Source organism: Girardinichthys multiradiatus, chromosome 1 (assembly GCF_021462225.1).
Source record: "Girardinichthys multiradiatus isolate DD_20200921_A chromosome 1, DD_fGirMul_XY1, whole genome shotgun sequence".
Taxonomy (NCBI): Eukaryota; Metazoa; Chordata; class Actinopteri; order Cyprinodontiformes; family Goodeidae; genus Girardinichthys; species Girardinichthys multiradiatus.
Window position 1 is genome coordinate 28,642,823 of NC_061794.1, and position 12,630 is coordinate 28,655,452.

Genomic DNA, 12,630 nt, shown 5'->3' on the forward strand with positions numbered 1-12,630 from the left:
CACATCTAAAGTGTCTCTGTAATGCTCTCCAGCACTTCAAAAAGTTGTAGCTCATGGGAAAAAAATGAATAAAAGCTGCGGTAATGCCGCTCGTAATGCTTTTCCTATGTTACACCGTTTACCGGTATACTATCAACAAGACGCATTTCCGGAGTCACTTACTCCTGTCCCGGTCTTGTAGGAACTATCTATATAGTGTATGTCAGACAGTTTACATTCAGTGAAAATAAAAAAATCAGGGAACAAGAATGTGGAGCTGCCCAGTTTATACAGTAACATTTAAATACATTTTAAATAAACAGGTTTTTTTTTCAGCAGCAATATCTCACATAATTGTTAATTTTAGTTCGAGTAGATTAGTTACTTTTAGTTAAGATTTGTTTGAATGAGAAAAAAAAATCAAAGCTAAAACATCTTGAATTGCTAATGCACGTTGCTCTTTACCCTGGGGTACAAGTATGGCAAGACAGAGAGGTGCATTTCTCTTAGCTACTGTTCAATATGGGAAAGACGGGAGAACATGCCATTCAAATGAGGCAGACATGGAATGATTTTTAATTATTCAAAAAATCGCTATAAGATAAGAGCTACTCTCCTAAATATGCCCATCTCTATACACAGCACAATAATTAAAACACTTAACAAAAATCAATATTAAATGTTATAATTTTTTTTAAAGAATAATTATTTCTGAACATTGGAACATTTACTATGTTAAATAAATACACTCAAGGTAAAGGTTGGATTTTTCAAATTTTCTTTCTTGTGAGATTAAATAGAGCAAATAGACAATGCTGTGAGGTTTATTACACATCTTAACTAGTTGCAATAATTATGGAAGGGCACTTTGAAATAAAACAATCAGTTATCTCTCAGTGCCATGTAACACAGATTCTCACTGCCCTGCTTTAAATTTTTGATTATCTACGTGCTACAGCCATGGCCGAAAACCGATATCAACCAAATTCACTTGCATTACGCAGGAGATGGCTCGGTGATCAAAATACAAGGTTTCAAATAAGGGCGTCTGTTATGTGACACCAGACACATGGTTACGGTAACAACTGACAAGCACACCAACAGCCCAAAGACAATTACACCGATAGTTCAAAGCAGAATATTGGCATGATTTAGCTGGAGTATGTGTATATGCATAAAAGACTAATAAAATGTATAAAATGTTACAATAAAAAGGAATATCTACTTAAATCTAGCTTTCCCAGCACATTGCACAAGATCAGCAGTTGGGGTAAAACTGTTTTAAACATACACATCCTGTTTGTAAGACTGAATATTCTCTTCTCATTCCCTTTCTGTATTTTGTTTCCTCTTATCTTTGCTCAGTGGCTCACTTCAAGGTGTCCTGGAGTGAAATCCTATTCAGGAAAGGAGCTGCGGCAGATGAGTCTGACACTGCTGCTGAATTATTGATTGATCTATTACATCACAAACATTTAACAACCCAGAGGACCCACAGCAACACACACAGGTAGATGGATCCAAAAAAGTCCAAATCCACACAGCTCAATTTTACAGAAACTCCTGTAACTATAATCAACGTTTTATCTCCTATGGTACAGATTTCATTATTTTCCTGCAAACCTCTCCTCAACTATTCTTTCCTTTCATCTCTGCAAGGCTCCTGCAGAAAAGCCGCATCGCTAAATCACTTAAAGAAGCGAGCCAAAGGCAGGGTAGTAGCCCTGTTTAATAATTATAGCAAATATGATTAACGGAGGTCAAATCATCTCGAATTTCAAGGCATTTAGAAATCTAGTTTGAAGATATGTATTGCTGCAGGAGACCAAATTTGATTTAACACAGCAAATGTGCGGTGAAGAGGGTGAGGGAAACACCATCGAGCAAGAGAAACCTGAAAATATGAGAGATGGCAGAAACATAATCTAATATAAAAACCAAGATAATGAGTACAAAAGGAATAAAAGGCATAATGCATAGGAACATTTTGCATATTAATAATTGTTTTTTTCTATTCTTCCCATTATCCCTTGCTCTGTGTATCCAGCAGTAAACTCCACCCATCTCTATCCTGGACAAGAGCATTGTGGGTATAAAGGGAGGGGTCCCTTTATACCCACAATGCTCTTGTCCAGTATACATAATACAGAATATCTCATTCAGCCCCCTGCTGAGCCATTGTACATCCTGTAGCATAACTCAGTGTGTGCTTGAAAGAGTGCTGCATCTCTCTGCTTGCTCTCTGTGGGTATAATATAATAACATCGATCAACCATTACAGTGGCTCACAAAGCACCAGATAGTAAATCCTACTTTTACTTTTAAACAATACAGGATCAAATGAAGCAACTGAAACCCAGGAAAACTGACCAACGGTATGCGTAACGATTGCACATATGGATCAAACCAGCCTCTTCTAATATAAGCACAGAACAAATTATATCCAACTGCACTTTATACTGACCAGTGATGCGCGTCGAAGTCTGCGGCTCATGGGTTTGTCAAATGGTGGGCTGTTCATGGCGAACTTCTCCAAGTAGCCCTCTGGCAGTCTGATATCAGCAGGGAGAGACAACCGCTTGTTTATGTCCTGAGGAAAAAAATATAAAGGGAGACAAAAATATGATTTAATAACCAATTTCTAACCAGTCAGTCATTTTCTATATTGCTTCTTCCATAGTGGGTCGCAGGGAAGCTGGTGCCTATCTCCAGCAGTCTATGGGCAGGAGGCGGGGTACAAAATAGTAATAGTAAAATAGTAATAAATAGTAATTCTGTTTTAACAAATGACTTTCCATAACCATTTAAAACAGCTGTCCCGTTAATACATTAAAACTACTTAAATGATTGTAACAGAAACAGTTAAAAGAAAATGCTCAACGCATCCCAAGCTCTGTAACACACCGGACAAGCACAGAGAAGTAAGTAAGATTCATAACATTCAACATCTGAACTTTTGTGTTTTGTGAACATTCATTGAAAACAATGTATTTTTTTGCTAAAGCAGTAAACACAGGCGGATAAATTCCTGTTCTTTATGTATGTTTATCAGCACTGAAAACTATAATCAATGAGAGCAAATCCTGAGTATTGGCGCAGAAGTAATAACACTGAAATTTTCAGAGCCAAATAGTGTTTTTAAAGGTTACCATAGTTTTTGAATTGCACACAATTTGAGGCACCATTAAAGCTCATGCCATACAGACGGCAAAAAATCATAGGACCAATGGTGTCCCCCACAACATTATGGATTACCTGCAAAGGACTTTGTCTGCTTAACAGTTCTGTCTGCAGACCACTGACAGAAAATATTTAGTGCATTATAAAACCATGTTAAGACAAAGGAGGTGATGAATGCTTGTGCACTTGAAATGCAAAAATCAATAGCTCAATAGAGAGCAGGAAGACATGTCATTTTGTAATAAAGCAGCTGCAAACTTTATGTCAGGAGTGTCAAGCTCCAGTCCTGAATGGCTGGGGTCCTGCTATTTCAGACCTCAAGGACTGGAGTTTCAGACACTGGGTATCTTTTTAAAGGATGTTCTTTTGTGTTTAATGCTGAAGCAAGCCTAAAATGACAAATAATATATTGAGACACCCAATCAGACTTTTATTGGCCGATAGTGATATTCAGTTTTCTTTGAGTCTGACCTGCAGATTCCACTTCTGATCTATTCAGATTTTTTTTTATAGGATTGTACCAAATAAAAGAGGAAAAACACACTGCAGGTGATGGAGTTAGTACTTCTCAGTCCAGCAGAAATTTAGAAATCACAAGATTATCCCCATTTAGGAATTGAATATTATGTTCCTAGCTTTATCTGATTTTCAGCAACCTCAAAATAGGGCATTAAAGTACATGCCTTTAGACGATGCCTCTACAAATTGAAAACAGTACCAGTTATCAATTTTAATTTGAAAAAAATCCAGATTATTTAGAATTTGGCCAGCAATTAGAATCGATCAAGGGAAAGTTGAGCGATTCTGATCTCACATCCACTGATTTTCAATACAATATACGATCAACTTAGTGTACAATGAACTGCACTGTTTAACACAAACTAATCATTGCAGAGTTCAGCAATTTGGGTACCAAGTTCATGTTTGATTATTTCAATAGATAATAATTTTATTTCAGAACAGGATTATGAGATCTCTACAGAAAATGTCTCCATACATCATACATTTTTTACCAGTTTTTTTATTTTAAATCAGTGACTATAGAGGTGCTCTTCAATAGTTCTTGTATGCATCTTACAACTTGAACAACTCATCATTTCTCACAATGAATTGACTCCTATATGTTCCCCATGTAGAAAATGTTCACCAGTGCCAATCACAATTTGTTTCCATGGCAGCTGTGGCTGATTGGCCAATTTCCAACACCTCCACAGCGTGACACGGAGCGTTTAATAAATAATCTGTGCAAATTTACATGAGAACATTATCTTCAGGCTACAGGAGTGTTTGTGTACCTTTGCAGATAAAATAGTAACAATAAATGGATTTCAGAGCCGTTATAAGTTTTATCTGAGCTGATGCAGCATTTACCAAGTAGAGTGACGGGAGGCATCGAGACACCACAGAGGCATAGTAAACATATCATAGTGTCCATGATGCATTATCAAAAGCTAAATAATTCCAAAAAATAAAAAAGAACAACTAGACTCGTTTAATACATTTTTTTAACTTCTGTCTTTTATGATAAGAAAAGCTTTCATTCATGTGCCCTGTTTAAGGGGTAACAATGTTTAAGGGGTAACAATCGTCACAAGTTAACAAACACACTGGGACTCAAACCCTCTCATTCACTACAGATTGAATAAAGCCCCCCCACCCACACAAACACGCAAGTGTGTTCCCCATACTCACAATGCAGATCAGCTCTCGTAGCTCCCTCATTGTCCTCATCAAATGTGTTTTTCGATGCACTTACACACACATGCGCTTTCAACAATGTATATGTCTATGACCTGGTACATGACCGCACACACAGGAAGGGGGAGAGAGAGAGTAGGCTGGCACTGTGGTGGTGTGCCATCCACATGCTCAAAAGGAAGGAGGAGGGGAAGGAGGAGCAGAGGAATGGACAGATTCCTGAGGGGGAAAAGGGAGATGGGGGGAAGGGGTGAATAAAGGAGGGGTGATGGATATGGAGAGAAAGCACTGCTTTTCTCTTTCTTTGCCCTTCATTCCCCCACGAACCTCTTCTATCATCCTCCGATCAAGAAGTGTATTCCTTTGTCTGTCTTCCTTATAGCAAGAAATATTTCCACATCCATAATTACCCTGTCACCCCAGCATGTTTCGCTCCCACACTATCCCCTCCATCCTCTTCCTGTCTCTCCTCGTGGTAAACATGCTCTAAATGAGTCCTTTCCACTGCTCCCATCAGTCAGAAGCTTGGCATTCAGAGGCATTTCCAGTAATACTGCTGTGCTCATCACTCTGCAGCTCCTTCCAGAAGATGTAGACCAACTGAGGCTTGAGGGATGTGCTACATTAAAAAGGTTCTGGACAGTAACCTTAGCTGGATGCTGTTAGCAGAGGTGCAGATATATACAAAGACAATCCTAAATGTAAAGTCTGCTTCCAAAATTTGTCTTGGTTCCAGGCTATGCACCAACATTGGACAGAAAAATCGTAATTATGCTAGTTTCTTTTTCATAATTAAACAAAGTCAATTAATAAGTAATTTTGTCAAAGACTGGCATCTGTAAGATACACAGAAGGTGTCCTGTGACATTTGTTTCTCATCTTGCAGCTGGTACAGTGTTGATTACAAACAGCAAATGCTGCAAATATTCTGCAGTTTACCGGCGATAAAAGAAATAACCTTCTCTGAGAATTTAGTTGTAAGGGTGTGGTGTGAAGTCATAAGACCCAAAAATATTGCTAATTAATACTTTATCATAGAACTTTACGGTAAATTTTGCTGGAGAACTGAATCTGAGGATTTCTACTGGTGACTGGAACCATCAGAAGCCAGAAACTGGTAATCAGTAACTCTTTGGAAAATGTAAGTACAGCCGACAATATTATAATACACAAATAAGATTATATATCATGGACATAAACCATTTTTTTTGCAGTTTGTCCATTTCAAATAGGCATAGTGGCTAGCATAATCATCATATCCATTCATATAAGCACCCATGCTAAGCAGCACTCTCTCTCTTCCTAATCAAGGTTGTAAGACAAAATATTATGTATTGTAAAAATGTTTTACTAAGAATTTTGTTTAGCTGCTTAGAAATATAAATTTATCTTAAATTGTATGGATGACTCATTCTTTGAATGAATAAATTAATAAATGGATGACTATCTTATTACAAAAAGATATTCTCTATTGATCCCAGGGGGCGAGGATGGATTCAGTTACAGTTAATGTAATAACTGCAAAGTTAATTTTGTAGTTGCATCACTCAGTTGAATGGGTTGTTGACATGTGACCTACATGTGTTACTCAGTCATTACATTTTTAAAAATAAACCCAAACAAATTTAGTGCTAATTCAGGAATGTAATAACAAAGCAAACTAAATATTTTTACAGAGAGAGTGACAATTCGGCAGATAACATGAAGGCTAAACGTATTATAGCAAAGTTGCCCCGTTTTATCCTTCCAAGGCCTCAACCTTTGTCTGTAATGAAATGCTAGCCTTGGTAATGTTGGCAACGTCTTGGAAATGCTAGGGTTAATGTTAGTATCTACATATCTGTAGGGAAAACACAAACAGGCTGTTGTTTATAGTAACTAATGATGACTGCTGTAATCCTAATATCCTAATCCTACAGATGATATATGAAAATAAAGATCAAAGTTCAAATTGTCAACTTTGTCACTCTTTTGTCTTTGTTTTAAAATAATAGAAAAACAAACTTTTACTGTTTCTCTTTTTCAACACACACAGTGTGATGTTGGTCCTGCTCTAATCATATAAAGAACGACTGCTTAGGGCAAAAAGGCTAGAAAAAATAACAATTCTTAACTAGAAATCAGAGTTGGATGAAAAACTGCTACTGGAAGAAAAGGGTTTTAAAAAACAGAGAAATAAGCTACAAAACCCGTATCTTTGCCTTTTTACTTTTTCTTCTTTTTCGTTTGTTATCTCGTAAGTTTGGGCTTTACTTCATTTTAATCACATTTTATTAGGTTTTAGTATGACAAACTATTGGCACTAAAACTGCTCGGTTAGGTTTCAGAATCAAACCTATTTAGTCAGGATGTGAAAAGGATGGTGATTAAATTACCATCTTCTATGCCACAGCGTATATTTTATACGAAATTGCATTGTTAAGTAACAGCAGCATAACAAAATAGTGGTACTTCACACCATCTAAATAGGACGACTCTGGATATGAATACAACAATAACAAGACTGTTCTGATTTATTAGTATGTCCAAGCTATCCAGATAGCTCTGCAATCTGATACAATTAAAGTTCTGGTACAGAGTGTGATGGATAGTAGTGGAGAGAAGGTTTTCCTACAGCCTCTGGTGTCAAATCTCAAATGAATAATATGTCCAGGTGTTCTTTCCTCAGAACCAATTCCTAAGAGCAGTCTCTCAGGTGTAAAAGATTTTGTGTGTCTCTGAGCTTCATTTACCTCATTAGATATGCGGCGATGGTTATTGTTCCTCATACGGACTCTCACTGGACTCTGAACCTCATCAGAGGATGTCCCAGATGCTTGATCACTTTCACCATCCGAACCCATCTTCACATTTTCATGGACGATGCCTGTAATACACAAATACAGATAACAATTACTCTTCGATCCAGCAACAAACCAAGCAGGCTCAGAAATACATTTTTATAGATTTATACAGTCTTGTTTGTTGATTTGTTTATTAAACAAGCCATTTTCCACCATTTTTTATAATGATACAGTGCCTTGCAAGTATTTGTATTCATTTCATTTTTTTCACATTTTGTCATATCACACATAAAAACTTCAATGTATGTTATTAGGATCTTACATAATAGACCAACACAAAGTAACTAATAATCATGAAGAAGAAAAAAAAATCACATAGGCTATTCAAATGTATAACAAATACAAACCTGAAAAGTGTGGCATGCTTTTCATTCAGCCTATTTTATTGTGTTATCCCTAAATAAAATTCAGGTTAATGAGGTGCCCTCAGGTGTCACATGTTTAGCAAATACAGTCCCTTTTGTGTAATTTGATCTGAGAGTTAATAAAGCTGGTTTATGGAGGACTCAGTGGTTTGTTTGAGAAGATTTGTACACAAACAGCAAAGGTACACACCAGACAGGTCAGAGATAAAGACAGAAGTAAAGCACATTTTGGTTATGAAACAAGATCCGGAGTGGCACAAAGAAACCGCAGATCACCCTGAACACACCATCTCCACCACATGGTGGTGGCAGATTCATGGTCTTGCGTTGATGCTTTTCTTCAGTATGGACACACAAGCTAGTCAGCAGCCAAGATGGATGGCAGTCAAGGAAAAAAAAAACGTGTTGGATGCACCAAAACACCTGAAACTGGGGTGGAGACTCATCTTTTACCAGGCCAATAACCAAAACCATACAAGCTGAGCTATCCCATGTGTTAGACTGGCCAAGTCAAAGTCCAAACATAAATCCAATTGACAACCTGTTTAAAGTCTTTTTTCAAAGAAGAACAGGCTAATTTCAACAAATTTAAACCTCTAATGTACAAAGCTGGCAGAGACATACCCCAAAAGACTTGTAGTCGTAACTGCAGCAAGCTGTGGCTGTAAAAGTTATCCTAAAAATCCTAAAAACAAATATCTACAAGTTTGTGGTTGAATCACAACAAAATGGGAAACATTTCCTGGAGTATGTATACTTTAACAAGACTCTGTAGGACACAGTCCTTAGATTTAATTTCCTCTTCTATAAACGCCAAAGGCAGGTCTCCAAATGATTGACTGTGCCACCAGTAATAGAAAGGGTGTAAGCCAAGTGTGTATAAAATGGCACTCATAAGATGAGGAGGTAAGACAGTAACTGTATGCCAACCCAACACCTTCATCTGGCCTAGAATCCATCCGATTAATGAGCCATGGTGCAGCTGACAAGACTGCCTGCATCATGTTGGTTTGTTGTGAGGTAAGTGTGGGGGAAGGGACAAAATGGCCTCAGCTCCTTGTCAGAGAGTCTGGGTCATGTTCAGCGCATACAGTCTGTATTTCTGTTGAAGGTTTCTTTATGTTCATTCAAAGAAGACGGCAACTTGTTCAGCAAAGGGAAGGCATTTGAAAGTAATCTGTCATAAACTGCCATGTTTATCCTTGCAACAGCCAACCAGCTGCACATGAGAGACATACAGACAGAGATTAAGGGGTTAGAACATGGAGGGAAGAAGTAATTTGGAAGAAAGAAAAATAACTTCCTTGACAGAATGTGACAACTCAGCCATGGGATATAAAAACCTCTGGGCTATTTGTTTTAGTTTGGTGGACTGTTGCAGACCGGTTAAGGCTTATTCTAGGTTATTCGTTTGTATCTATTCCTGTAATAAGGATATGAGGAAGACAAGCTGTATTCTTTGTCATGGTGTTTAAGAATGGAAAATATAGAACAAAGCAAAAAAAAAGAAACATTTCATTTGAACCAATGTAAAACTGTAAATACAGAATGTCAATCATCACTCTAGTCATAATTTAATGAACCTAATGTAGACCTTAAATCCATCCCTTTGATCTCTTACTTATTTTTTCTATTTCAGGTATTCGAGATTCCTCTTGAATCTGTGTGATGTCATCAGAAACATCTTCTCATACTTTTTATATCATGATGGTGCGCATGCCACCCACCCAGTTGGGCAAACCAGTAAGGACTTAACTGATTTGTTATTTCAACCATACTGAAATATACTAATATTATGGGTTTTATGTATTTCTTAGTAATAAAATGATCATTGACAGAAAATAACTTTGTACTGAGGTGTAGCAGTTGATAATCTAAAGTGGTGTTAAATTAATGTACATAAATAATCAATGTCATAATCAGTCTAATATGTTATCAAAATGTATATCTGAAGGATTAATTTGTTTCTCCCGAGTGAGCAATCTTTTTCACATATTTACAGATTTTGCATATTTTTCAGATTAGGATTCATTTAGCATCACTCAAACTAAGTACATGAAATCGAGGAATATATCAATTATTAATTACGCTAAGGTATATTTCCTAATGATTAAAGTCAGGGTTGTCCAAACTGGTCCGGACTTGTTTGAACGACCTTTGGCTGGTTCTGTGGTACTGTTATCTCAGGACTCAGCTGTTCAGCTCTTGGCAGCCAGAGCTTTAGGGAAAGGAGTCATCGCAAGGACCTGATCACCCAATCAGACATTGAATTGGGGAAACATGTGACCATGCTTTGCAATAAGCCAGTTAGGTAAATACAATTTTTTTTTTTTTCCTTTTTAACTAATTTCTTTGGGTGAGAAAGCTAGAATATAATCAACATATTGCTGTAGATAAAATACGATCTCCAGGCTAAAGTCGTTCCAAATTCAAGGTTCCAAACATTTAATCAGGCTACCGAACAAAAAAAAGTCAACATTTTAGGGTGTTTCAGTATTTAAAGTTTATTTAATCAAGGAGTCTTTCAAAGGTTTTTCTAAAATTAAAAATGAACAATATAAGATAAATCACATAGATAATTAAAATGTATTAACCAACATTTAGACCAGACTGGAATAATCCTTTAGTGTCAAAATAACATTCATAAGCTAAAGTTGGGGCGTAACATAAGAGGCTAATGTGGCTATTTTAATGTGTGTAAACAGTCAGATTGGTATGTTCTATTAATTACAGAGGTTCTGCGTGCACAGCAACACCTCCCTTACCCAGTGTTTTCTGTAAGCTCTGTACACTGAAGAAGGAACTGGAAACCCTCTAAACCTGTGTCCCCTTGTCAAAACAGAAAGAGGTCATCGGATTTGAAAGTGTTTTGGGCACAGACAGTTAAGGCGTGGGTGCCAGTGCATTACGTTCCTTTAGATAAAACCTATTTTAAAATTTTTTTAAAAAAAGCTTGGCAGCAAGCTGCAAGAATCAGTGTACGTAGTGTTGAAATGACTGACTTTAGGATTTGTAAGAAAGTAGAACTGGCTAGTTAATTAGCAAAGATCAACTAGTCAGGCTATCAGCATTACATGAACAACAAAAACTGACACTACCCAATATATTCATTTGCTTCAGCTCTAAAACCACATTTATCTGACACCAATTACATTTATTTGTTTACCTCTTCCACCATTGTGTGAATTGGTAAAAAGCTGCAATGCAATGGTTTTGCTGTCAAAGTTGATTGTGAAGAGTTTAAGACTCCCCTGTGTATATTAATAACCAGCATTATTACAGCTATATCTAACCTGCTAAAGCTTTAAACAATTTATAACAAAAGTAAATATTGTAATAATATGTAGTTATCTATTAGTAGTAGTAATAGTGGTATTATTTTTGTTTTGAAAATGTGATCATTTTGGGGATCACTATTAGTGACCGATCTATAAATGCTTGACATACAACAACTTAATCTAAAGGTCTATGAACTGACAAAAGCAGTAATAGATGAATAGTAAACGTACCTATATGTTTAATTTTCCATTTGTGTGCAAAAGTCTTATCATCATTAGACATTTCTGATGTAAGAATTCAGGTAATAACAGTAATAAAATGGTCAAACAACTGAGCAGCCAGTGGTGACATAATCAAGAATTAACTTTCACAACCCAGATGGTGAAACCTTAAACTGGAGGTAACTGATACCAGAGTCAATGGAAACTGATCCTGGATATCTACAAATGAACAGAAGCTGACACAATTCCACAAGGTTGTGACAAGTGGGTATCCAAGTACTCTATCAACAAAGAAAGCCTTTTTTTCCTTTTAGAAGACCCTGATCTCGCCTGTTTGTGTGTAAATAGTCAAGCTAATGAGGGTGAATGACATAAGACAAGATTTCGTGGAAGGAATTAGGTCGTTTCACATTCAGTACAAAGCACAAATGTCCTACTTTCACACACTTCTAGTCCCACTAAAACATCATCCAAACATTTACTGTGCTCCCCTCTTTCCAGTTCCTCAGAAGACAAAGAGCAGACAGTAAATGTCACAAGTTACCGCTGCGTCCCTTCATGCAGCTGGGTTGGCCTAGTTAGGGTTTCTGACTCCCTGCTAAAAGACAGAGGGGGCTACTTTTAGGACTAACTCAGCCAGCTCTGCATGTGCCACAGGAAGCTGGAAATCTATATCCAGCACACAAAAAGGAGCTTCAAAAGAAGGATGCAAAAACCTGTGAAGAGGAGCCTCAAACTGTGACGAACATCTAAGACTTACTTCAAACACTTACGCAAATATTTGACCTAATCTCTTTAATTTAATACTTTTATATATTTATTGCTCCTACAAACTTCAAAAACGTTTTCGAGCAGGGCACCACAATCTCTGAATCTGGTAAGAGACCTGCATCTTCTTTAAGGAGTTATAAGTACCCCTAAGAACCTCATTGCTAAGGGGTTGCATCTTTTGTTAGAGCAGCCTTGTAAATTAATCAAATTGTAATATCAATGAAAGACTACTTATATAAACTAACTTATTTGGAGGATACTTGTTTTATTTCCATTTTTATGTTCCCAGCAGTA

General features: G+C 36.9%; 1 protein-coding gene across 10 annotated transcripts in view; it reads right to left on the minus strand.

The window, feature by feature from the left end:
* Positions 1-12,630, minus strand: part of LOC124866709 (cyclin-dependent kinase 17-like) — a 71,735-nt gene that overhangs the window by 27,955 nt on the left and 31,150 nt on the right. For all 10 annotated transcript variants that reach the window (XR_007037890.1, XR_007037889.1, XM_047362629.1 and 7 more), the window contains 2 exons: positions 7,590-7,723; positions 2,444-2,569 (listed from right to left, as the gene is read on the minus strand). Coding sequence is in view for 8 of the 10 variants with exons in the window: in XM_047362629.1 (XP_047218585.1) it covers positions 2,444-2,569; positions 7,590-7,723 (260 nt within the window). In the remaining 2 variants the exon portion in view is untranslated. The remainder of the gene's footprint in view (positions 1-2,443; positions 2,570-7,589; positions 7,724-12,630) is intronic.